This window comes from Dama dama, chromosome 19, assembly GCF_033118175.1.
Source record: "Dama dama isolate Ldn47 chromosome 19, ASM3311817v1, whole genome shotgun sequence".
Taxonomy (NCBI): domain Eukaryota; kingdom Metazoa; phylum Chordata; class Mammalia; order Artiodactyla; family Cervidae; genus Dama; species Dama dama.
This window is the reverse complement of record NC_083699.1, coordinates 54,451,153-54,475,540: the sequence shown is the minus strand read 5'-3', so window position 1 is coordinate 54,475,540 and position 24,388 is coordinate 54,451,153. Positions and strand designations below refer to the sequence as shown.

General features: G+C 43.5%; 1 protein-coding gene across 1 annotated transcript in view; it reads left to right on the top strand.

Moving 5' to 3' along the window:
• Positions 1-24,388, top strand: part of ARHGAP31 (Rho GTPase activating protein 31) — a 121,435-nt gene that overhangs the window by 83,973 nt on the left and 13,074 nt on the right. Inside the window, exons 7-10 of the mRNA XM_061167102.1 lie at positions 1,520-1,718; positions 8,359-8,483; positions 18,283-18,345; positions 20,846-21,421. Of these exons, the coding sequence (XP_061023085.1) occupies positions 1,520-1,718; positions 8,359-8,483; positions 18,283-18,345; positions 20,846-21,421 (963 nt within the window). The remainder of the gene's footprint in view (positions 1-1,519; positions 1,719-8,358; positions 8,484-18,282; positions 18,346-20,845; positions 21,422-24,388) is intronic.

Genomic DNA, 24,388 nt, shown 5'->3' with positions numbered 1-24,388 from the left:
TTGAACCCACAACTCTTATGTCTCCAGTGGATTCTTTACCGCTAGCGCCACCTGGGAATGAGAAATAGTATGCTTTCATTCATTCATCCTTTTGAATCAATCAGTAATTCACTGGGGACTTATTGTATGCCAGGAACTATGGCGGACCCTCCACATATATCATCTCTTTGTCTTATCACAACAACCATCCTAAAGTTATCAACCTTATTTTATACATGAAGAACCAGAGAACCAGAAAAACTTAGCAACTTATAGGACTGAACATGGAACCTAAATCTTCCAGCCTGTGATTTTTCCTTACCCATTGATGCCTCTGAGAGGAAAAAAAATAAGAAAACAAATAAATAAACCACTGTAGAGAATTAATGACTTTGGGAAATGTTCTTCTTGACAGCAAATTCCACCCATGACTGTTAGTATTAAGGGTGTTCCTAATTCCAACCTGGAAATGCCATAAAATGCCTTTTTATGACTGTTGCCTTAATCAGCTTTTGTCCCACATATTGAAATTTAGTTTCCTCCGAGCCTTTAATTCTTGACTGCCTCCAATATTATTATTATTATGCCTCCATATTATTCAGTGCATTCCACTTAAATTATGAATTCTTACTGACTTTGGTACCATACTTAACGTTTACACAAAATGGAATAAGTCATTTGTTGTCATTGTTCAGTCACTAAGTCGTTCATATCCAACTCTTTCCAACCCCATGGACTGCATGCCAGGCTCCCCTGTCCTTCACTATCTCCCGGAGTTTGCTTAAATTCATGTCCATTGAGTCAGTAATACTATTTAACTATTTCATCCTCTGCTGCCCCATTCTCTTCCTGCCCTCAATCTTTCCCAGCATCAGGGTCTTTTCCAGTGAGTCAGCTCTTCGCATCAGGTGGCCAAAGTATTATAGCTTCAGCTTCAACATCAGTCCTTCCAATGAATATTCAGGGCTGAATATTCAGGGCTGATTTCCTTTAGGATTGGCTAGTTTGATCTCCTTGCAGTCCAAGGGACTCTCAAGAGTCTCCTCTAGCACCACAGTTCGAAAGCATTCTTCAGCCCTTAGCCTTGTTTATGATCCAGCTCTCACATCTGTATATGCCCACAGCTGCAGAGAGAAGGTGGTCGTCTCCTCCCCACCCTAGCTAAGTTAGACCACCTTTGTGCCTGAACACACATTCTCACCTGACCGAAGGACTAGGCAGTACCCAGGGGCAAATACCCTCAGTTGTTACTCTGGCCCATAGTAAGTGTTCAATATGTTGTTTTGTGAATGAACAGTCTGCCTCTGAAAAGTACAGGAATGCAGGTCACCTTCTGAAGCCTCTGTGTGCCCTCTGGCTGGGCTGGCCAGGATTGCTATCACATTCCTATGTGTAGTCTTTGCCACAGACTCCACCATGCCCAAGAGAAGCCCCTGCTAGGAGGTTAGGAATGGGCGAGCTGTGGCTGTGGGCATCTGGCTGGAACTGGTGAACAGGTCCACTCCCAGAAGGTCTACAAGCTCTTCTCTTCTCTTTACAGAAAACCGGCCGATCATGAAGAGCCTGACCCTGCCCGCCCTCTCCCTGCCCATGAAGTTGGTGAGTCTGGAGGAAGCTCAGGCCCGGAGCCTGGCTACTAATCATCCTGCCAGGAAGGAAAGAAGAGAGAATAGCCTGCCTGAGATTGTTCCCCCCATGGGCACCCTCTTCCACACTGTCCTTGAGTTACCAGACAACAAGTAAGTGGCCTCCTTTCAAATTCTGGGAGATGTTTGGGTGGCGGGGGATAGAGGAGGAAGCGGTAGAGTCTCAGGGCTATAATGGCAGCATGGGCTGGGGTTGTGGTCTAGTTTGGGGGGTAAGGAAGCCTTCCAGAAGAGATGGGAGCTGATGCCACGACATCCACCAGCGACTGGTGCATTCCCTCACTGCCCCAAAGTCTTTGAGACCTTGATCTCCCACCAGAGATCCCTAGTACTGTGGTGGGGATATGGCTCATAGATGTCAAGAATCATAACTAAAATCCCTTATTTCCTAGCTTAGACAAAATAGCCTTGATGTTTTCAAAAGGAAGGTTGCTAAATGGAAAAATTTGGCTGCCTCCTCCCACCCTTCACCTTCACGGCACATCATAAAAGGCGTGGAGGTGGACGGAAGACAAGTTGACAAAGCACCACTCTGGACTGAAAACTCTGAGGACACGGCACTTGAGGACGTGCATCCTGGCTTCTGTTCCTCCTTTTTTACCTATCAGAGCCCCTTCCCTCCAAAAACAAAACACACACGATTTTCACTCATGTCTTTCCTCATTTCTCCTTTTCATTTCTTCTGTTGTAACCCTGGTCTCCACACATTCCTCAGTTATGGAAGCAGGAGTCCTAAAGTCTAGGGAGACAGTAAGTGGAGGAGCCGAAAGGCAATCTTTCCCTTGAAGAGTATCGTCCTTGCTGTTTGCTCAGTGAAAGGAGGTGTAAAAGCAGACCCCTCAGACCTCTTGCCAGTGTCCTCCACATGATGGCACGGCTGTTTCCCTCTGGGGAGGGAGAGCGTGCTGGGTGCCTGGGAAGGTTGACAGGATCTCAGCAGGAAATCCTCCATTTCCTGGAAGGCACGGATGGCACTGCCCCTCCCCCAAATCCCTGGAGGATGAGACTTTCATCCAGGGATCAGGAAGAAGGATACCTCTGAAGGACAATCGAGTATACCTACTCTGCGCTGTCAACCACACCTGGGGTGCACCATACCTCAAGGAATAGGCGATACTGTAAAATCTACCCCAAGGCCAAGTTGTCAACATTAGGCTAGATCTGAGAGAAACCATGAAGCACTGCAGGTCTATCTCTGATGGTAGAAGCATGTGTTCTATGAGACCCTGTGGAGAAGAGGTCCTCTGTGGAGCCTACAGTTTGCAGGGTTTCATCCCAGGACTTTATGAAATATAATGGCTAGGCCAGCCAGAGCCCGGCAAGGCCTCTGTGGTGACCTCTGGTGGCACCAGGTTCCCTGGGCCCCATCTGAGTTCAGTTCAGTTCAATCGCTCAGTCGTGTCTGACCCTTTGTGACCCCATGGACTGCAGCACGCCAGGCCTCCCTGTCCATCACCAATACCCAGAATTTACTCAAACTCATGTCCATTGAGTAGTCAGTGATGCCATCCAACCATCTCATCCTCTGTCGTTCCCTTCTCTTCCTACCTTCAATGTTTCTCACCATCAGGGTCTTTTCCAATGAGTCAGTTCTTCACATCAGTTGGCCAAAGTATTGGAGTTTCAGCTTCAGCATCAGTCCTTCCAATGAAAATTCAGGACTGATTTTCTTTAGTATGGACTGGTTGGATCTCCTTGCTGTCCAAGGGACTCTCAAGAGTCTTCTCCAGCACCACAGTTCAAAAGCATCAATTCTTTGACGCTCAGCTTTCTTTATAGGCCAACTCTCACATCCATACATGACTACTGGAAAAACCATAGCTTTGACTAGATGGACTTTTGTTGGCAAAGTAATACCTCTGCTTTTAATGCAGACATTAAATGGATCACAACTGTGGAAAATTCTTCAAGAGATGGGAAAAACAGACCACCTGACCTACCTCCTGGGAAATATCTACACAGGTCGGGAAGCAACAGCTAGAACCAATCTTGGGAAAACAGACTGGTTCCAAATCAGGAAAGGGGTATGTCAAGGCTGTACTTTGTGTGACAAAGTAATGTCTCTGCTTTTTAATATAGACAGCTTTTTAATATGCTGTCTAGGTTGGTCATAACTTTTCTCCCAAGGAGCAAGTGTCTTTTAATTTCATGGCTGCAGTCACTATCATGCAGTGATTTTGGAGCCCCCCAAAATAAAGTCAGCCACTGTTTCCACTGTTTCCTCATCTATTTGCCATGAAGTGATGGGACCGGATGCCATGATCTTAGTTTTCTGAACATTGAGCTTTAAGCCAAATTTTTCACCCTCCTCTTTCACTTTCATCAAGAGGCTCTTTAGTTCTCCTTCACTTTCTGCCTTAAGGGTAGTGTCATCTGCATATCTGAGGTGATTGATATTTCTCCCAGCAATCTTGATTCCAGCTTGTGCTTCCTCCAGCCCAGCTTTTCTCATGATGTACTCTGCATATAAGTTAAATAAGCAGGGTGACAATATACAGCCTTGACGTACTCCTTTTCCTATTTGGAACCAGTCTGTTGTTCAACGTCCAGTTCTAAATGTTGCTTCCTGACCTGCATACAGGTTCCTCAAGAGGCGGTCAGGTGGTCTGGTATTCCCATCTCTTTCAGAATTTTCCACAGTTTATTGTGATCCACACAGTCAAAGGCTTTGGCATAGTCAATAAAGCAGTAATAGATGGTTTTCTGGAACTCTCTTGCTTTTTCGATGATCCACTGGATGTTGGCAATTTGATCTCTGATTCCTCTGCCTTTTCTAAAACCAGCTTGAACATCTGGAAGTTCTCGGTTCACGTATTGCTGAAGCCTGGCTTGGAGAATTTTGAGCATTACTTCACTAGTGTGTGAGATGAGTGCAGTTGTGCGGTAGTTTGAGCATTCTTTGGCATTACCTTTCTTTGGGATTGGAATGAAAACTCACCTTTTCCAGTCCTGTGGCCACTGCTGAGTTTTCCAAATTTGCTGGCATATTGAGTGCAGCACTTTCACAGCATCATCTTTTAGGATTTGAAATAGCTCAACTGGAATTCCATCACTTCTACTAGCTTTGTTCATAGTGATGCTTCCTAAGGCCCACCTGACTTCACAGTCCAGGATGTCTGGCTCTAGGTGAGGCATCACACCATCATGATTATCTGGGTTATGAAGATCTTTTTGTATAGTTCTTCTGTGTGTTCTTGCCATCACTTCTTAATATCTTCTACTTCTGTTAGGTCCATACCATTTCTGTCCTTTATTGTGCCCATCTTTGCATGAAAATTTCCCTTGGAATCCCTAATTTTCTTGAAGAGAACTCTAGTTTTTCCCATCCTATTGTTTTCCTCTATTTCTTTGCATTGATCACTGAGGAAGGCTTTCTTATCTCTCCTTCCTATTCTTTGGAACTCTGCATTCAAATGGGTATATCTTTCCTTTTCTCCTTTGCCTTTTGCGTCTCTTCTTTTCACAGCTATTTGTAAGACCTCCTCAGACAGCCATTTTGCTTTTTTGCATTTCTTTTTCTTGGGGATGGTCTTAATTCCTGTTTCCTGTACAATGTCAAGAACCTCCGTCCATAGTTCATCAGGCACTCTGTCTATCAGATCTAGTCCCTTAAATCTATTTCTCACTTCCAGTGTAAGGATTTGATTTATGTCATAAGGGATTTGATTTAGGTCATAGCTGAATGTCTAGTGGTTTTCCCCACTTTCTTCAATTTAAGTCTGAATTTGGCAATAAGACAGAATGCCTGAAGAATTATGGACAGAGGTTTGCGACATTGTTTGGAAGGCAGGGATGAAGACCATCCCCAAGAAAAAGAAATGCAAAAAGGCAAAATGGTTGTCTCAGGAGGCCTTACAAATAGCTGTGTAAAGAAAAGAAGCAAAAGGCAAAGGAGAAAAGGAAAGATATACTCATTTGAATGCAGAGTTCCAAAGAATAGGAAGGAGAGATAAGAAAGCCTTCCTCAGTGATCAATGCAAAGAAATAGAGGAAAACAATAGGATGGGAAAGACTAGAGATCTCTTCAAGAAAATTAGAGACACCAAGGAAACATTTCATGCAAAGATGGGCACAATAAAGGACAGAAATGGTATGGACCTAACAGAAGTAGAAGATATTAAGAAGTGATGGCAAGAACACACAGAAGAACTATACAAAAAGATCTTCATAACCCAGATAATCATGATGGTGTGATGCCTCACCTAGAGCCAGACATCCTGGACTGTGAAGTCAGGTGGGCCTTAGGAAGCATCACTATGAACAAAGCTAGTAGAAGTGATGGAATTCCAGTTGAGCTATTTCAAATCCTAAAAGATGATGCTGTGAAAGTGCTGCACTCAATATGCCAGCAAATTTGGAAAACTCAGCAGTGGCCACAGGACTGGAAAAGGTGAGTTTTCATTCCAATCCCAAAGAAAGGTAATGCCAAAGAATGCTCAAACTACCGCACAACTGCACTCATCTCACACACTAGTGAAGTAATGCTCAAAATTCTCCAAGCCAGGCTTCAGCAATACGTGAACCGAGAACTTCCAGATGTTCAAGCTGGTTTTAGAAAAGGCAGAGGAATCAGAGATCAAATTGCCAACATCCAGTGGATCATCGAAAAAGCAAGAGAGTTCCAGAAAACCATCTATTACTGCTTTATTGACTATGCCAAAGCCTTTGACTGTGTGGATCACAATAAACTGTGGAAAATTCTGAAAGAGATGGGAATACCAGACCACCTGACCGCCTCTTGAGGAACCTGTATGCAGGTCAGGAAGCAACATTTAGAACTGGACGTTGAACAACAGACTGGTTCCAAATAGGAAAAGGAGTATGTCAAGGCTGTATATTGTCACCCTGCTTATTTAACTTATATGCAGAGTACATCATGAGAAAAGCTGGGCTGGAGGAAGCACAAGCTGGAATCAAGATTGCTGGGAGAAATATCAATCACCTCAGATATGCAGATGACACTACCCTTAAGGCAGAAAGTGAAGGAGAACTAAAGAGCCTCTTGATGAAAGTGAAAGAGGAGGGTGAAAAATTTGGCTTAAAGCTCAATGTTCAGAAAACTAAGATCATGGCATCCGGTCCCATCACTTCATGGCAAATAGATGAGGAAACAGTGGAAACAGTGGCTGACTTTATTTTGGGGGGCTCCAAAATCACTGCATGATAGTGACTGCAGCCATGAAATTAAAAGACACTTGCTCCTTGGGAGAAAAGTTATGACCAACCTAGACAGCATATTAAAAAGCTGTCTATATTAAAAAGCAGAGACATTACTTTGTCAAGAAAGGTCCATCTAGTCTAGGCTATGGTTTTTCCAGTGGTCATGTATGGATGTGAGAGTTGGAGTATAAAGAAAGCTCAACACTGAAGAATTGATGCTTTTGAACTGTGGTGTTGGAGAAGACTCTTGAGAGTCCCTTGGCCCACAAGGAGATCCAACCAGTCCATCCTAAAGGAGATAAGTCCTGGATGTTCATTGGAAGGACTTGTGTTGAAGCTGAAACTCCAATACTTTGGTCACCTGATGCAAAGAACTGACTCATTTGAAAAGACCCTGCTGCTGGGATTGATTGAGGGCAGGAGGAAAAGGGGATGACAGAGGATGAGATGCTTGGATGGTATCAACGATTCAATGGACATGGGTTTGGGTGGACTCCAGGAGTTGGTGATGGACAGGGAGGCCTGGTATGCTGTAGTTCCTAGGGTTGCAAAGAGTCGGACATGACTGAGCAACTGAACTGAACTGTCTATCAGGTCTTATCCCTCGAATCTATTTCTCACTTCCACTGTATAATCGTAAGGGATTTGCTTTAGGTCATACCTGAATGGTCTAGTGGTTTTCCCCATTTTCTTCAATTTAAGTCTAGCACTCAACTATCCTTGCTTCATCAGGGAAATGAGAGACAAAGCCAGAGACACAGTGACCACCTTCTGCATTTCTCTGCAGTGACCACTGACCACACCCAGCAGTCTGCAACTCTCCCAGGCCAGGCTCTCTTTCAAGTTGCTTTCTCATCCACCCCCTGTCCAGCCCACTGAAGTCTTCTCTAACCTTCTCCTCACCTGTGTATGTCCCAGAAGTGTGGCTGCAGTGCAGGGAGCTTAAAAGGACTGAGGACTCTGGTCTTTAGTGTTTACTCCTGTAAGAAATAGATATCTTTGAAAACCCAGGAGGAAAGTGCTCATCAGAATTTCTACCAGAATTCACAGAACTGTGGTTGCTTGTGACCTCTGAGTCTCCCACGGACGCCTGCCTCTGTTTGCCCCCAACGCCTGCTTTTAATGGGCTTCCCTCGTGGCTTAAATGGTAAAGAATCTGCCTTCCATGTGGGAGACCTGGGTTCAGTCCCTGGGTCAGATCCCCTGGAGGAGGAAATGGCAACCCACTCCAGTATCTGGCCTGGAGAATTCCCTGGAGTGAGGAGCCTGGTGGGCTACAATCCATGGGGTCACTAAGAGTCGAATACAATTAAGCCACTTTCACTTTCCTGCTTTTAAGAGCACGTCTGAAAAATGTGGTCCTTCACTCTGACTCATGAAAACCTGGCTTGGTCATCAAAGGCATCCTTGGACAGGGTGAGAGTCAGGCTTAACTTGGGTTTTTTAGAAGAATTTCTTACCATGTCAGAGTCATTCATAATGAAGAACATGTTTGGGATATTCCTTCTATAGTTCAGAGTCCCATTGAAATGGCTAGTTATCCGACTTACCCCCTGTGGCTTGGCTCTTTTAGAAGAAAGCTCTCCAGTAAATCCAAGAAGTGGAAATCAATATTTAACCTGGGACGTTCTGGATCAGACTCCAAATCAAAGCTGAGTAGAAACGGGAGTGTATTTGTGAGAGGACAGAGGCTCTCAGGTAAGAATCAACAATGTTTATGTTTATAAGAGAGATATAGATATATATGTTTCTGTTTCTTAAGTCTTTGGTTTGATTAGGTCAGGCTCGCTAATCCTAGAAGAGAAACTTATAAATTAACTGAAGAGCCGTGTTTGGTTTTTATTAAGTTTCTTTGTTTATTTTGGCTGCACTGGGTCTTCTCTGCCCCATGGGCTTTTCTCTGTTGCAGTGAGCAGGTGCTGCTCTTCGCTGCGGTGCGCTGGCTTTTCATTGCAGTGGCTGCTCTTGTTGCGGAGCTCTAGCTCTAGGTGTCCGGGCTTCAGGAGTCGTGGCACGTGGGCTTTGGAGCACAAGCTCAGTAGTTGTGGCGCACGGGCCTCGGTGCTTTGAGGCATGTGGGCTCTTCCCAGAGCAGGGATGGAACCCATGTCCCCTGCCTTGACAGGTGGATTCCCAACCACTGGACCACCTTGGAAGTCCTTCTTTTTAAAAAATAACTTTGGATTTACAAAAAGTTTTCAAAAATAGTACACAGAGAATCCATATACCCTTCATGCAGCTTCCCCAAAAGCTAATGTATTAAATAACTGTAATACAGTGATCAAAACCATAATGTTACTATCAATGTAATACTATTAAATAATTTACAGATGTTATTTGTATTTGGCCCTTTGTCCTACTAATGTCCAGGCCCCACGGGGCCAGGATCTAGTCCAGGAACCCACATTGCATTTAGATGTCATGCCTCCTTAATCTTCCAACCTAGGCAGCTCCTCCGTCTTTCTGACTTTTGACACTTTGGAAGAGTTTTGGCCATATATTTTGTAGAATATACCTCAGTTTGGGATTGTCTGATGTTTTCTCATGGTTAGATTGAGGTTACAAATTCTGTGCCTGTCACAGTCATCATTTCAGAGAGCACATGAGAGGTCAGTGTTTTATTGTTGGTGATGTCAACTTTGATCACTTGGTTAAAATGCTGTCTACAAGGTTTGTTCCTGTGAAGTTACTATTTTTTTCCTTTGCAATTAATAAGTGTCTTGTGGGAGATACTTTCAGACCATGCAAATATCCTTTTCCTCATCATACTTTCATCCATGAGTTTTAATATCCTTCAGTGGTTCTTGCCTATAACAGTTATAACTGTGGTATTTACCATATGGTAATTTTCCATTTCCATCATTCTTTCTATATTTATTAATGAACTTTACTGTAAGGAAGATCTGACATTTAAATAAGGATGCTGCCCTGTGGGAATTATATCTCAGCAGTAAGTAGAACTGATGCAGGAGGGAACCAAGGGAACCACTATAAAATGGGGAATATAATCAATCAAGCTGAATATTATATCAGAAAGGGAAGGCCAAAGAAATTTGCCACAGTGGCATTTAGTATTATAGACTGAAAGCATGATTTCTTTTTAAAATGAGAGCAATAGTTATGAAAACAAGTAGTAAAAGGTAAACATACAAATGCAATGAGCAAACCTTGAGTGAATCTTAGTTTGAAAAAATAAAAAGCACTACAGGGCTTCCCGGGTTGTCCAGTGGTTAAGAATCCACCTGCCAATGCAGGGAACATGAGTTCAATCCCTGGTCCAGGAAGATCCCACATGCTGCAGAGCAACTAAGCCTGTGTGCCACAACTCCTAAAGCCCACGCTTTGGAGCACATGCTCGGCAACCAGGGAAGCCACATAGTGAGAGGCCTCCACACTGCAATGAAGAGTGGCCCCTGCTTGCCAAAACTAGAGAAAATCCACAAACAGCAAGGAAGACCCAGTGCAGCCAAAAATCAATTTTAAAAAATTTTTTAAAGGGCTACAAAAGATAATTTTGAGGACAAATAGGCTAGATTTTAGATGATAGTAAAAATAGTAAATTTTTAAAGTTTGCTGGTGCTTAAGAGACATATGCTGAAATTAAGTATTTAAAGATGAAGTGTCAAAATACTGAAACTCACTTTTAAATGATTCTTCAAAATATAAGTATGTAGGTAGATAAATTGATTAGAAATAGATGAAACAAACATGGCAAAATGTGAACCTAGATGGTAGGTTTAGAGGTCTTCAACGGTTCTGAATGTTTGAAATTCTTAACAACAAAGATTTTTGGGGAAAAAAACTAATATCTGTAGAGGAAATTTAGAGAATATGTTTAAGAACCTTCCTCAACACTGGTTATAATTGTATGCCAAGGATCATAAAGCATAGATGTTAGAAGTCATCATGTTGTCCTATTGGAGTAATGAGGGATTTCACCAGGTATAGTGGGTATAGTGGTTTAGGCTGTGTGTGTGTGCTCAGTTGTGTCCGACTCCTTGTGACCCCATGGACTGTAGCCCGCCAGGCTCGTCTGTCCATGGAATTTTCCAGGCAAGAATACTGGAGCAAATTGCCATTTCCTACTTCAGGGGGTCTTCCCGAACCAGGGATTGAACCCACATCTGTGTCTCCTGCATTGGCAGGTAGATTCTTTACCACTGCACTACCTGGGAAGCTCGGTTTCAGCTGCAAGAAGGGGAAATCCAACTCTATTGGCTTATGCAAGGAGGTAACTTATTGGGACACCCAGATGTAGGGAAAGCTTCAGGGACCATTTAGTCTAATGACTGTGTTTCCATTTCTCCATGTTTTCCTCAGCTATGCCCTCCTATGAGGGTCAGCTTTATCCTCACACTGGCTCCCTTGACAGCAACAAAGTGGGTATAGTATTAATAGTTCTAGGTTTTACCTTTGACTATCATTATGACCAGAAGGAGAAAGAACATCATTTCTGGTAGCTTGCTTCTTGGTGCAGGGACCCTTCTTTCCCAAAACCTCCGCATTAAGTGTCTGTCACCCTCGCCACCCCCCACCCCACAATAGTAGCCTTCACTTAGTCACATGGGTCGATCCTTATGGCCAGGATCCTTATGGCTGACCAGCTTAGGACTGGATTCCTGAACCAATCACTGGCATGAGGAATGGCATTACACCCATTGGGTGAGGAATGAGGTAAACCCAGCTGGACAGGGCTCTGTGAGAAGGGGAAGGGAAATGGATTCTGGATAGGCATCTGTAATATCCATTTTATGGGGGAAAATGTCTTTTACAAAATGGCAAGATAACCAGGTGAAGAGGACAGGTCGCCATAGGTATGGAAGGCCCGATACAAGTTAGAAGTTAGGATTCTCAAAGGAGAATTTAAGGGGTGTACCTGGCAAGAAACTCCTGATCTAATAATAGATTTGCTGAAGCACATCAGCGAGAACTTCAGTTACAGAATTAGTGCCACAATGTAAGAGGTTCACCAAGTACCAAAAAGTTAAAAGAACAAAACAATTGAATAAAAATAGAATAAATGATTTGCTTTGATCTTGACTTAGGAGGAGTTCCACCCCCATGTGGTTTTCAAAAGGAAGAAGCTCCAGGTGATGGATCAAACAGTGGTAAATTCATAGAATGTACAGGATGTCCCTGGCTGGCTTCTCAGCTCAGCTGCACCTCAGAATCACCCACAGGATGTGGTTCACACCCACAGCAGCTCTGTATCAGGAGGACTGTGATAAAGTCAGAGTATTGGTAACTTTTTACAGGCTCCCCAGGAGATTCTGATATACAGCCAGAGTTGAAAACCACTGCTACCTCATGAACAAGCTAGCCAGAAATAGTTCGTCAAACTGGCTGGCTTTTGATGGGGTGCAGAGGTGAAATTAAAGAACCATCAGTGTCAATATAAGTAGCTCTCTGTGACCTTGACTATTGCCTGAGTGGCCATGTTTCACCAGAAGAGTGTTGTTGAAACCCTAAAAATTAAAAACTGGGTGGGCGGTGGATAGGGGGTGTCATAACCCTGTAATAGCCTGATTATTTGTTGACATATACTTGTGAAAAAAGGAAATCAGTGGATTAACATATTTAAATAATTTTTTAAATCTTTTTTTTCAAGTTTCATAATTAAAAACATTTTAAAAGTTCATTCACCATGTTTATAGTACTGGAGTTTTTTGTGGGGGGTGCAGGTGAAGGGATGTTTAACCATGTTTAGAAAATGGAACAGAAATAGGAGATACTAAAGAGAAATACTGCATAGGAACCTGGAATGTTAGGTCCATGAACCAAGGTAAATTAGAAGTGGTCAAACAGGAGATGGCAAGAGTGAACTAAAATGGACTGGAATGGGTGAATTTAATTCAGCTGATGATTATATCTACTACTGTGGGCAAGAATCCCTTAGAAGAAATGGAGTAGCCCTCATAGTCAACAGAAGAGCCCGAAATGCAGTACCTGGGTGCAATCTCAAAAACAACAGAATGGTCTCTGTTTGTTTCCAAGGCAAGCCATTCAGTATCACAGTAATCCAAGTCTATGCCCCAACCAGTAATGCTGAAGAAGCTGAAGTTGAACAGTTCTATGAAGACCTACAAGACCTTCTAGAACTAACACCCAAAAAAGATGTCCTTTTCATCAGAGGGGACTGGAATGCAAAAGTAGGAAGTCAAGAGATACCTGGAGTAACAGGCAACTTTGGCCTTGGAGCACAAAATGAAGCAGGGAAAAGGCTAACAGAGTTTTGCCAAGAGAACGCACTGGTCATAGCAAACACCCTCTTCCAACAACACAAGAGAAGACTCTACACAGGGGCATCACTAGATGGTCAACACCAAAATCAGATTGATGATATTCTTTGCACCCAAAGATGGAGAAGTTCTATACAGCCAGTGAAAAGACCAGGAGCTGATTGTGGCTCAGATCATGAACTCCTTACTGTAAAATTCAGACTTAAATTGAAGAAAGTAGGGAAAACCACTACACCATTCAGGTATGACCTACATACAGCAAATCCCTTATGTTTATACAGTGGAAGTGACAAATAGATTCAAGGGATTAGATCTGATAGAGTGCCTGAAAAATTATGGACAGAGGTTCATGACATTATACAGGAGGCAGGGATCAAGACCATCCCCAAGGAAAAGAAATGCAAAAAGGCAAAATGGTTGTCTGATGAGGCCTTACAAATAGCTGAGAAAAGAAGAGAAGCTAAAGGCAAAGGAGAAAAGGAAAGATACACTCATCTGAATCAGAGTTCCAAAGAATAGCATGGAGAGATAAGAAAGCCTTCCTCAGTGATCAATGCAAAGAAATAGAGGAAAACAATAGAATGAAAAAGACTAGAGATCTCTTCAAGAAAATTAGAGATTCCAAGGGAATTTTCATTCAAAGATGGGCACAATAAAGGACATAAATGGTATGGGCCTAACAGAAGCAGAAAATATTAAGAAGAGGTGGCAAGACTACACAGAAGAACTATACAAAAAGATCGTCATGACCCAAATAACCATGATGGTGTAATCACTTACCTAGAGCCAGACATCCTGGAACGTGAAGTCAAGTGGGCCTTAGGAAGCATCACTATGAACAAAGCTAGTAGAAGTGATGGAATTCCAGTTGAGCTATTTCAAATCCTAAAAGATGATGCTGTGAACGTGCTGCACTCAATATGCCAGCAAATTTGGAAAACTCAGCAGTGGCCACAGGACTGGAAAAGGTCAGTTTTCATTCCAATCCCAAAGAAGGCCAATGCCAAAGAAAGTTCAAACTACCACACAATTGCACTCATCTCACACACTAGCAAAGTAATATACAAAATTCTCCAAGCCAGGCTTCAACAGTATGTGAACGGTGAACTTCCAGATGTACAAGCTGGATTTAGAAAAGGCAGAGGAACCAGAGATCAAACTGCCCACATGCTTTGGATCATAGAAAAAGCAAGAGAGTTCCATGTACTTCTGCTTTATTGACTATGCCAAAGCCTTTGACAATGTGGATCACAACATACTGTGGAAAATTCTTAAAGAGATGGAAATACCAGACCACCTGACCTGCCTCCTGAGAAATCTGTATGCAGGTCAAGAAGCAACAGTAAGAAATGGACATGGAACAACAGAGTGGTTCCAAATTGGGAAAGGAGTATGTCAAGGCTGTATATTGTCACCCTACTTATTTAACTTATATGCAGAGTACATTATGTGAAATGCCGGGCTGAATGAAGCACAAACTGAAATCAAGATTGCCGGGAGAAATAGCAATAACCTCAGATATCCAGATGACACCACCCTATGGCAGAAACTGAGGAGGAACTAGAGAGTCTCTTGATGAAAGTGAAAGAGGAAAGTGAAAAAGCTGGCTTAAAACTCAACATTCAAAAAACGAAGATCATGGCATCTGGTCCCATCACTTCATGGCAAATAGATGGGGAAACAATGGAAACAGTGACAGACTTTATTTTTTTGGGCTCCAAAATCACTGCAGACGGTAACTGCAGCCATGAAATTAAAAGACAGTTGCTCCTTGGAAGAAAAGCTATGACCAACCTAGACAGCATATTTAAAAGCAGAGACATTACTTTGCCAACAAAGGTCTGTCTAGTCAAAGCTATGGTTTTTCCAGTAGTCACGTATGGATGTGAGAGCCGGACTATAAAGAAAGCTGAGCACTAAAGAATTGATGCTTTTGAACTGTGGTGACTCTTTGAGAGTCCCTTGGAGTGCAAGGAGATCCAACCAGTCCATCCTAAAGGAAATCAGTCCTGAATATTCATTGGAACGACTGATGCTGAAGCTGAAACTCCAATACTTTGGCTACCTAATGTGAAGAACTGACTCACTGGAAAAGACCCTGATGCTGGGAAAGATTCAAGTCAGGAGGAGAAGGGGATGACAGAGGATGAGATGGTTGGATGGCATCACCAACTCGATGGACATGAGTTTAAGCAAGCTCTGGGAGTTGGCGATGGACAGGGAAGCCTTGCATGGTGCAGTCCATGGGGTCAAAAAGAGTTGGACACAACTGAGCAACTGAACTGAGCTGACTGAAAAGGTACGAAAAACTTGGGTACTGACTGAATGGAGACACATAAAGTCTGGAGTTTCCCAGACACACGTGTACTGGAATTTGTGTCAATATATTATCAAACAGGAAGATTCCAGGGAACTCTCTAAAGTGAACTCCTTTGAGCAGGGAAATAAAGCCACAGAGATAATCTAAGAGGGGACTCAAGGACCCAAAGAAAATGGGTGAGTGCATTTCCATGAGGCCAAGGTCCCAGGCAGAAAAAAATAATCTAAATACAGTTAGCCAGACTTTCCTGGTGGTCCAGTGGTTAAGAACCCACCTGCCAATGAAAGGGGCATGGATTCAATCCCTGGTTTGGGAAGATCCCACTTGCCGGAGAGCAGCTAAGCCCGTGTGCTTACACCCTGTGCTCTGCAACAAGAGAAGCCATGCAATGAGAAGCCTGCACACTGCCATAAAGACCTAGTGCAGCCAAAAAGAAATAAGTAAACAAAACAAACAAACAAAGCCCTTGCCTGAAAGCCCAGGGGAATTCAGGTCTTTGAATGAATAAATAAATATCTACAGTTAGGCCTTCGTATCTGCATATGTGGGATGTATGGGTAGACAAGGCTGATTGTAGTTCACCATTTATATAAGGCTCTTGAGCATCCAGTGGATTATGGTACCTGTGGAGGTCCTGGAACCAATCCCCTGCAAATACTGAGGGACAACTCTATAGTCATAGACCACAGAGCCCTGAGTGCTTAGTCACTGTCCAGACAAGGAGCCAGGGAATTGTTGGAGACTGTTCACCTCTGTGTCCACCAGGGCCACAGGGAGCTTCATGGTCAGACAGAGGGTCCCAAGGGAAAGCTGAACACTGATGGCCCTGCAGCTAGAACTGTTGTCCGTCCTCTCTGACACTCAGGGTCACCAGGGAAAATTTTGTCTCCGAATCCGTGAATGGAGATCTCCTGGGGGTCTCGTGGTTAGGATTCAGCACTTTCACTGCCGTGGCTGGGGTTCAGTCGCTGGTCAGGGAACTGAGATCCCGCAAGCTGCATGTGTGCTGTGCTTAATCACTCAGTCGTGTCTGACTCTTTGAGACCCCATGGACTGTAGCCCGCCAGGCTCTGTCCATGGGATTCTCCAGACAAGAATACTAGAGTGGGTTGCCATGCCCTCCTCCAGGGGATCTTCCCAACCCAGAGATCGAACCCAGGTCTCCCACATCGCAGGCGGATTCTTTACCAGCTGAGCTACCAGAGAAGCTACCATGCAAACTGTATAGTGTAGCCAAAAGAAAAAACGAATACATGAATGAAAGGAGGCTGGCCAGGCAAGATTTTTTGTTTGTTTCTAAATATTTATTTATTTGGCTGTGTCGAGTCTTGGTTGTTGTAGTGTATAGGCTTTTTGTTGCAGCAAGCAGGCTTCGTTGCCCCACAGCATATGGATCTTAGTTCCCCCACCAGGGATTGAACCCATGTCTCCTACATTTGATGGTGAATTCTTAACCACTGGACCACCAGGGAAGTCCCAATGGCCAGGCAGTTTTAGAAGTCATTTTGTAAACGTGTGGGAATAGTTGATCTTCCAAGGATGAGAATTCTTCTTACTTCTGAAAGGAAGGAGGTGGAAGGCAGTCTTGGCATCACCATTGCTAAGTCCTTCCAGAGCCCAGTGGGCCCCAGGCAGAGAAGCTCCGAGCCTGGGAGGCTAAGGGGTTAATTCAGAACCTCTCAAAAGAAGCAGGATGTGGAAAAAAGAAGCAAGAAGGAAAAAAGGAACTTTGAGAGAGGGATTAAACTAGTGTGAGTTAGGATCCAACTGGGGCTACGGCAACTCTGAGTGCTTCTTTTAGAACCGTCTCCTGGGTTCTCCTTTGTTGCTGAACCCTGGTTTATCTTGAATAACATCAACAACAACAATAAACAATAATGACTTCTTCAGCATTTACTTGAGTCTAGATTAATACAATCTACTTTATATGCATTACTCATTTCATCCTCATAACAGCTCTACTTTTCTTCCTTTTCATGCCAAAAAAATGAAAGTTCTAAAAGGTAAGCTGCTTATCTGAGCCCAACAGTGGAGAATCGGGATTCAAAGTCAGATGTGTCTGGATCCAGAGTTACCTTAAAGCCACTTCTAAAGAGTTACTTTAGAAGCCCTGGCCAGCTTCTAAATTGCCCTTTCTCCCATCCTAGCAAGTTTGACCTGGAGGGAACTACCTTCCAGCCAGTTTGTCTTCCTGAAAAGAGATGATTTTGTGAAAATGCCTATGCCTATAAATGGACTAATAAAATTTCACACTCTTCTGAAAACCTGCTTAAGTGACTTACAAAGATGCATAGAATCCTTCAGGCACATAGCAGGTGCTCAAAAAAAGTTTGTTTGGTTGGGATCTGCTCCAGGGTGAGGTTGGTGGGTGAGAGCTTTAGGGGAGCAACCAGACTGTGGACCTCAAGGAGCAGAGCTGCTTGTGGGAGAAGGGTGACCCACAGAGAAAAGGTGACTCATGAGAGACAGAGGGGAAAGTTCCCTGACCCCTCTCACCTGTTGTACTAAATTTCTGGTTGTTGAACAATGTGGCTACAGTCAAGAATCCTGCTGCCTGGCCCATCATCTAGGAGGCATTACCTGGAGCCCCATGGGTTCTACCCCATGGACGAATCTTTGAATCTTTTCTGTAAAGTAAAATTGGGTTCAGGACTCCTCATCGGCTCAAAGCTTTGTGACAAAATTGTAATCTACCTTTATCTGTAAAATGTTAATAAACCTTTGATCTATAATTGCCCTATTTTTATAAGGTCAGTCCCCCAAAGAAAGTGAGAACATCTAAGGTGGCATGGGTAATGTTTTCCAAAGGGGAAATTTATAAATACTTGAAAAATTTTCCCAAAGAAATTTCTCTTTTGTACTTACAGCCTGACCTATTGTTCTAAACACTTCCTCCGAAAGTGCATTCATCAGGGATGTTTTTTTCTTTTGTCTTTAGTGGAAAAGGCTACCATCCGACCAGCTAAAAGCATGGACTCACTGTGCTCAGTGCCTGTGGAAGGTAAGATCTCACAGCTGGATTGGGAACTGGGGATTACAGCTGGAGGAGAGCTGCCCCCACACAGGACTTGCTTCATCAACCCCAGAAGCTGCTCATCTCCAGTTTTGCTCACACGCAATCCCCCAGGCCCAGATTCCTCCCTGACCCTGAACTTCAGACGCCCACATAGCCCCTTTCTCCAGCCTTGCTCCAACCGTAGCTGGAGACAACAGCCTCTTTACATTCAATCCTGAAGCAGATAATAGATCAGCACCTGAAAACTAAGGCAGAAGTGGCTCCCTCTTGGGGCATAAAGAAGAGTTTTGAATTTAGGTGTTTACATAGGCATTGGCTTCATTGTGCTTGTCAATTCAGGATTTTGATTTGGGAGATTCATTCCTTCATTCATTAATAAACACCGATGGCACCAGCCTGGGACATAGCTGGTCCTCGCTTATTGGAATAGATGCGCATACAGTTGCATGCCAGCTGACACCCATCACCAAAGCAGCACCTCACCGTGTTGGTTCTTACAGCTTCAGCCTTAAAAGACTGACGTGCTGTCGCCTTCACTTCTGTTTTTGTTAACTAACAAGCTAACAAGCAGTTTTGTAGCTAGCAAGCATTGCTACATGTGAGACCCAGGGCTTCCCTAGCAGCAGGCTGTTTAAACTCCCCCATACTTAAACCATAACTCCCCAATCCCTTTAATACAAGATATTTTGCTCTTTGATAAATGAGGCAGCGTGAAACAAAACAAAAAATCTTTAGAAACGACTTTCAAAAAATAATTCTAAACTTGTAAAATATTCAATGAGGTCTTCTTAAGCAGACATGATCCTTTTAGCATTTTCTCACCTTTATATTCATCAGTTTGCTTGGTTCTGAAACCTCTTGGGGGCAGTTCTTGCCTAGTTTTGCAGAATTTTAATATTTCAAAAGCTAGGTCACCACTTCTGTGGGCGTTGGGGAGGTTATCTAACCTCTCATTTCCTCATGTGTTCAGGGAGATAATTACACTTCTCCCACAGAGTGTTTTTAAGAATTTTAAATCCAGTGTTATCCAAGATGTAGCACTTTGTGAGAATTCTTTTCCAGATCCCTGGCAATTCGGTTGTTGTTGCCTCAGCTTCGTTATTTCCCATACAGACTTTTCTTTGCCTTCACTTCTAAGTCAGTCAGGAACTCACTCCTCACAACTGTGATTTCTAACATTTAGTTAATTTACATTTCTAGTTTCTGAGCCTCTGAATCAGCAGGAAGAAGCCTGGCAAAAGGCAGAAAGGTCTAGCTGAACACAGCATCTCTTTCCTTGCTGGGAAATCCAACCCCTGTCTGGGTCCATCTGCCAGAGAAAACTTAAAACAATAAGTTTTAAAGTTTTAAAGTGAAATAAGACTCCTATTATTTTGGCCTTTTTGTCTTCACCTTCATTTTGAGCAAACATCATTTTGTTATCTCCCATCATCTTTTTATTTTTTCATGATCTACATTTAATGCTTGGTGGATGACTGTTCCATTTAGCCATTTCAGCAGTATCTTTCTTTTGGAAACTGCTCTACCTGCAAGGTTTAATTCAGATACATGTGTTGTTGTTCAGTTGCTCAGTTGTGTCTGACTCTTTTCGACCCCTTGGACTGCAGCACGCCAGGCTTCCCTGCCCTCCATTATCCTTCCCTGTCCCACAGTTTGCTCAAATTCATGTCCATTGAGTTGTTGATGCCATCCAACCATCTCATCCTCTGTCATCCCCTTCTCCTCCTGCCCTCCACTTTTCCCAGCATCAGGGTCCTTTTCCAGTGAGTCGACTCTTCACATCAGGTGGCCAAAGTATTGGAACTTCAGCTTCAGCATCAGTCCTTCTAGTGAATATTCAGGGTTGATTTCCTTTAGAATTGACTAGTTTAATCTCCTTGCAGTCCAAGGGACTCTTAAGAGAGTCTTCTCCTGCACACAATTAGAAAGCATCTATTCGGCAACTTTCAGTGTTCTTTATGATCCAACTCTTACATCCGTATATGACTACTGGAAAAATCATAGGTTTGAATATGATACATGTGATGCAACAGAAGAAGGTTCTATCAAGATATCATAACAGAATTCTGTGCACATGTTTCCTCTTGTCAACTAAATGTTATGTACCTGTCTTTATTAGGATAGCTATACCCTTACTGATGAGCTTCCCTGCTGGCTCAGTGGTAAAGAATCTGCCTGCCAATGCAGGAGACACAGGTTCCATCCCTGGGTCAGGAAGATCCCCAGCGGAAGGAAATGGCAACCCACTGCAGTATTCTCGCCTGGGAAATCCCTTTGACAGAGGAGCCTGGTGGGCTACAGTCCATGGGTCACAAAAGAGTCGGACACGACTCAGTGACTGAACAACAACAACATACCCTTATTAGCATGCTGTGTCTTTTCAGTCTGTCCAATATTCAAATATTGTGTGCCGGCCCTTCCTGGAAGTCTCTGCAGTGATGCCTGTACTCAGGCTGCTGACCAGGTTTGTTTGCTTTTCCACTAGGGAAAGAAACCAAAGGAAATTTTGGTCGAACCGTCACCACTGGTGGATTTTTCATCCCAGCAGCGAAAATGCACTCGACTAGCACTGGCAGCTCCTGTGACCTCAGCAAGCAGGAGGGTGAATGGGGCCAGGAGGGGATGCCGGCAGGGGCGGAGGGCGGCTTTGATGTGAGTGGAGACCGAAGCCAGCTGCAGGGCGCTCAGGCCCGGGCCCCGCCTGAGCAGCTAAAGGTGTTCCGACCCATCGAAGATCCCGAGAGCGAGCAAACAGCCCCGAAGATGCTGGGTATGTTCTACACCTCAAACGACAGCCCCAGCAGATCTGTCTTTACTAGCAGCCTCTTCCAAATGGAGCCTTCTCCCCGTCACCAGCGCAAGGCCCTGAACATTTCCAAGCCCTTCGCTGTGTCTGTGCCACTCCGCGTGTCAGCTGTCATCAGCACCAACAGCACCCCATGCAGAACCCCCCCAAAGGAGCTACAGTCTCTTTCCAGCCTGGAAGAGTTTTCTTTCCAGGGCTCAGAGAGTGGAGAGTGGCCCGAAGAGGAGAAGCCACTGAGCGCTGAGACTTCTACAGGTAAAAAGAGAGGAGAGGGTCTCTTTCCATTGCAAGAGAGGAAAAACCAGACTTAAACATTGTCTTGTTGCAAGACAATGTAGTGAAGTGGTTAGGACCATGGGCTCTGGAGCCAGACTGCCTGGTTATAAGTCCAGGCTCAGCCATTTTGGTGTACAGTCTTCAACAAGTTTACATAACCACTCCATGCCTCAGCTTCTTGATCTGTAAAATGGGAATAATGTTAATGAATATTAAATTGTGAATATTAGTTAATACATGTAAAGCCCTCAGAACAGGGTCTAGTACGTAACAAGTACTATGTAAATGTTACTTGTTATTATTATTTTATTCATTCACATAGTGAGAAGGAAGGGGAGGGAAACTCACGGAATGGAATGCAGAGCTGGAAATGAGGATTCAGCTCTTTCAGACACAATCTCTCCATCCACCCATCCCAAATTTCTACCTCATGTCTGCCGGGAACATGGCTAGCAGACTTAGCAATGAGAAGGAGCATCTACCTCTCAATTTCCTTGTATCAGACACAGCAAGGATTCTGATTGGGTCTGCTTGGGTCACGCCCCCAACCTTGGGCCAGTCACTGTGGCTGGATGAATAGGATTCTAAGATTGGCCAAGCTTGAGTCTCCAGGCCTTCTCTGGAATGAGAACCAACAACCAACTGTGAGCAACACAGAAGGGAAATAATAAGAACCTCAGAGGAAAGGATGACTGAGAGACAAACCAACAGATTCTCATTGTGGTTTAAGAATATTTCTATTTCAATTAATATTAGCTAACTTTTTCTGATTACTTATCATGATGTCAGGCACTGTCCTAAATGTTCTACATGTGTTATCTCATTTCTCCTCACAACAACTCCTTGAGGTTATTATATAGTTACCATTATCCCTGTTTGCTAAGAGAGGAAATTGTTAACTTGCCTGAGGGCTCCTAGCAAGGACATATAAAAGTCAGGATTTTAATCCAGACTTTTAAAAAATCCAAGCATTCTGCCATGCTCCCTCTCATGTTTGCCACGGGCTGTAGGGTTACAAAGATTCTTAAAATGCAGTCCCTTCCCCTAGCAAGCTCACAGGCTAGGAAGGGAAACTGAAACCCTGCACCCTCCTGCAACACAGGGTCAACTGGTAGAAGTAGCCTAACACCCTTCTTGGGCTTTTTTTTTTTTCTTTTTTGAGATTTTATTTTTTAAATTAAAGTATAGTTGATTTATAGTGTTGTGTTAATTTTCACTGTACAGCAAAGTGATTCAGTTATACATACATATACATTTTTAATATTCTCTCTCATTAAAGTTTGTCATAGGATGTTGAATATAGTTATCTGTGCTATACAGTGGGACCTTGTTGTTTATCCATTCCATAAATGAAAATTTATATCTGCTAACCCCATCCTCCCGAAACTCCTCCCACTTGGCAGGCACAAGTCTGTTCTCTATGCCCATGAGTCTGTTTCTGTTTTGTAGATAGGTTCATTTGTGTCATATTTTGAAGATTTTTTTTTTTTACATGGACCATTTTTAAAGTCTTTACTGAATTGTTACAATATTGTCTCTGTATTATGTTTTGGTTTTTTGGCCACAAGTCATGTGGGATCTTAGTTCCCCAACCAGGGATTGAACCCATACCCCCTACCATGCAAGGTGAAGTATTAACCACTGGACTGCCAGGGACGTTCCCATTTGTGTCATATTTTAGATTCTGTATTCAAGTAATATCCACATACAAGTGATATCAGATGGTATTTGTCTTTCTCTTTCTGACTTACTTCACTTAGGATGATAATCTCTAGTTGCATCCGTGTTGCTGCAAATGGCATTATTTCATTCTTTTTTATGGCTGAGTAGTATTCCATTGTACATATGTATCACATCTCCTTTATCCATTCATCTGTTGATGGGCATTTAGGTTTTTCCATATCTTGGCTATTATGAATAGTGCTGCTATGAATGTAGGGGTGCATGTATCTTTTTTAATTGTAGTTTTGTCTGGATATATGCTCCATTGGGCTTTTTGAATGAGGGAGTGCATAAGTTCCCAAAGTATTATGAAAGAGGGGTTCAGAAAAGATAGCCTGAAGCAGTCCTCTCAGGAGGATTCCAGAAATCCTTCTCAGAAGTGGTGACATTTGGCCCTTCATTAACGTGTAGAACTTTTTAATTCAGAAGATATGGAAAAGGGTGTTCTGGGCTGAGAGGCACTGGACCGTTATGAGAAGTGTATAGATTTTGGACTCCAGCTGGAAGGGTCCAGATTTGAGCTTCACCACTTTGGGGCAACATGAGAGCTGGTTGGTATCTCTGAGCCTGTTTCTCTTCTGCAGAGCGGAGATGGCTCTCGTCTCAAGGGCTGGGATGAGTTCTGCACAGGAGACTGTTCATGAAATGCCTGCTTAGAGTGTGGCCCTCAGGATGCTCAGTAAACATTCTCCTCCCCCTTCCCTTCAGGATGGGGCATAAGAGGAGTAAAAACTTAGGGGTGTTAAGTGATACCCTGTCTGGAGAATGCTCTATGGGTTGGTGTGGGTGGAACAGGGTGAGGGCTAGAAGAGGAAGTGAAACCTTTGAGGAAAAAAATGTTTCTAAAGGCTTTTATGTGACTGGTTGTCCTTCTTAAAAGAGAGGGTCCCCAGACCCCAAGGGGTCTTTGGCAGACAATCTATTACCTTTTTCCCCCTCTCCTTCCATCTCTCTGTAAATCAGAATACCCAGTCTGTATCAAATTGGTCTTGGAAAGACACTGATGGAGGCTCCAGCCTGCTTCCCTGACTGTGATTAGTGACAGCCAGGGCAGAATGAGGGACCTTATAGGAGGCAGCCATGTGAATCTAGGACCAGTGGCCAGAGGGAGATGCCAAAAGTTTCAAGGACATTGTGGGGCGGGTGGCGGGCTCACCTTTGTCTCTGGTGGGGTTAGGTTAACATCGATTCTAATTACTTTCTTTCATAATTATTCCAAATGAA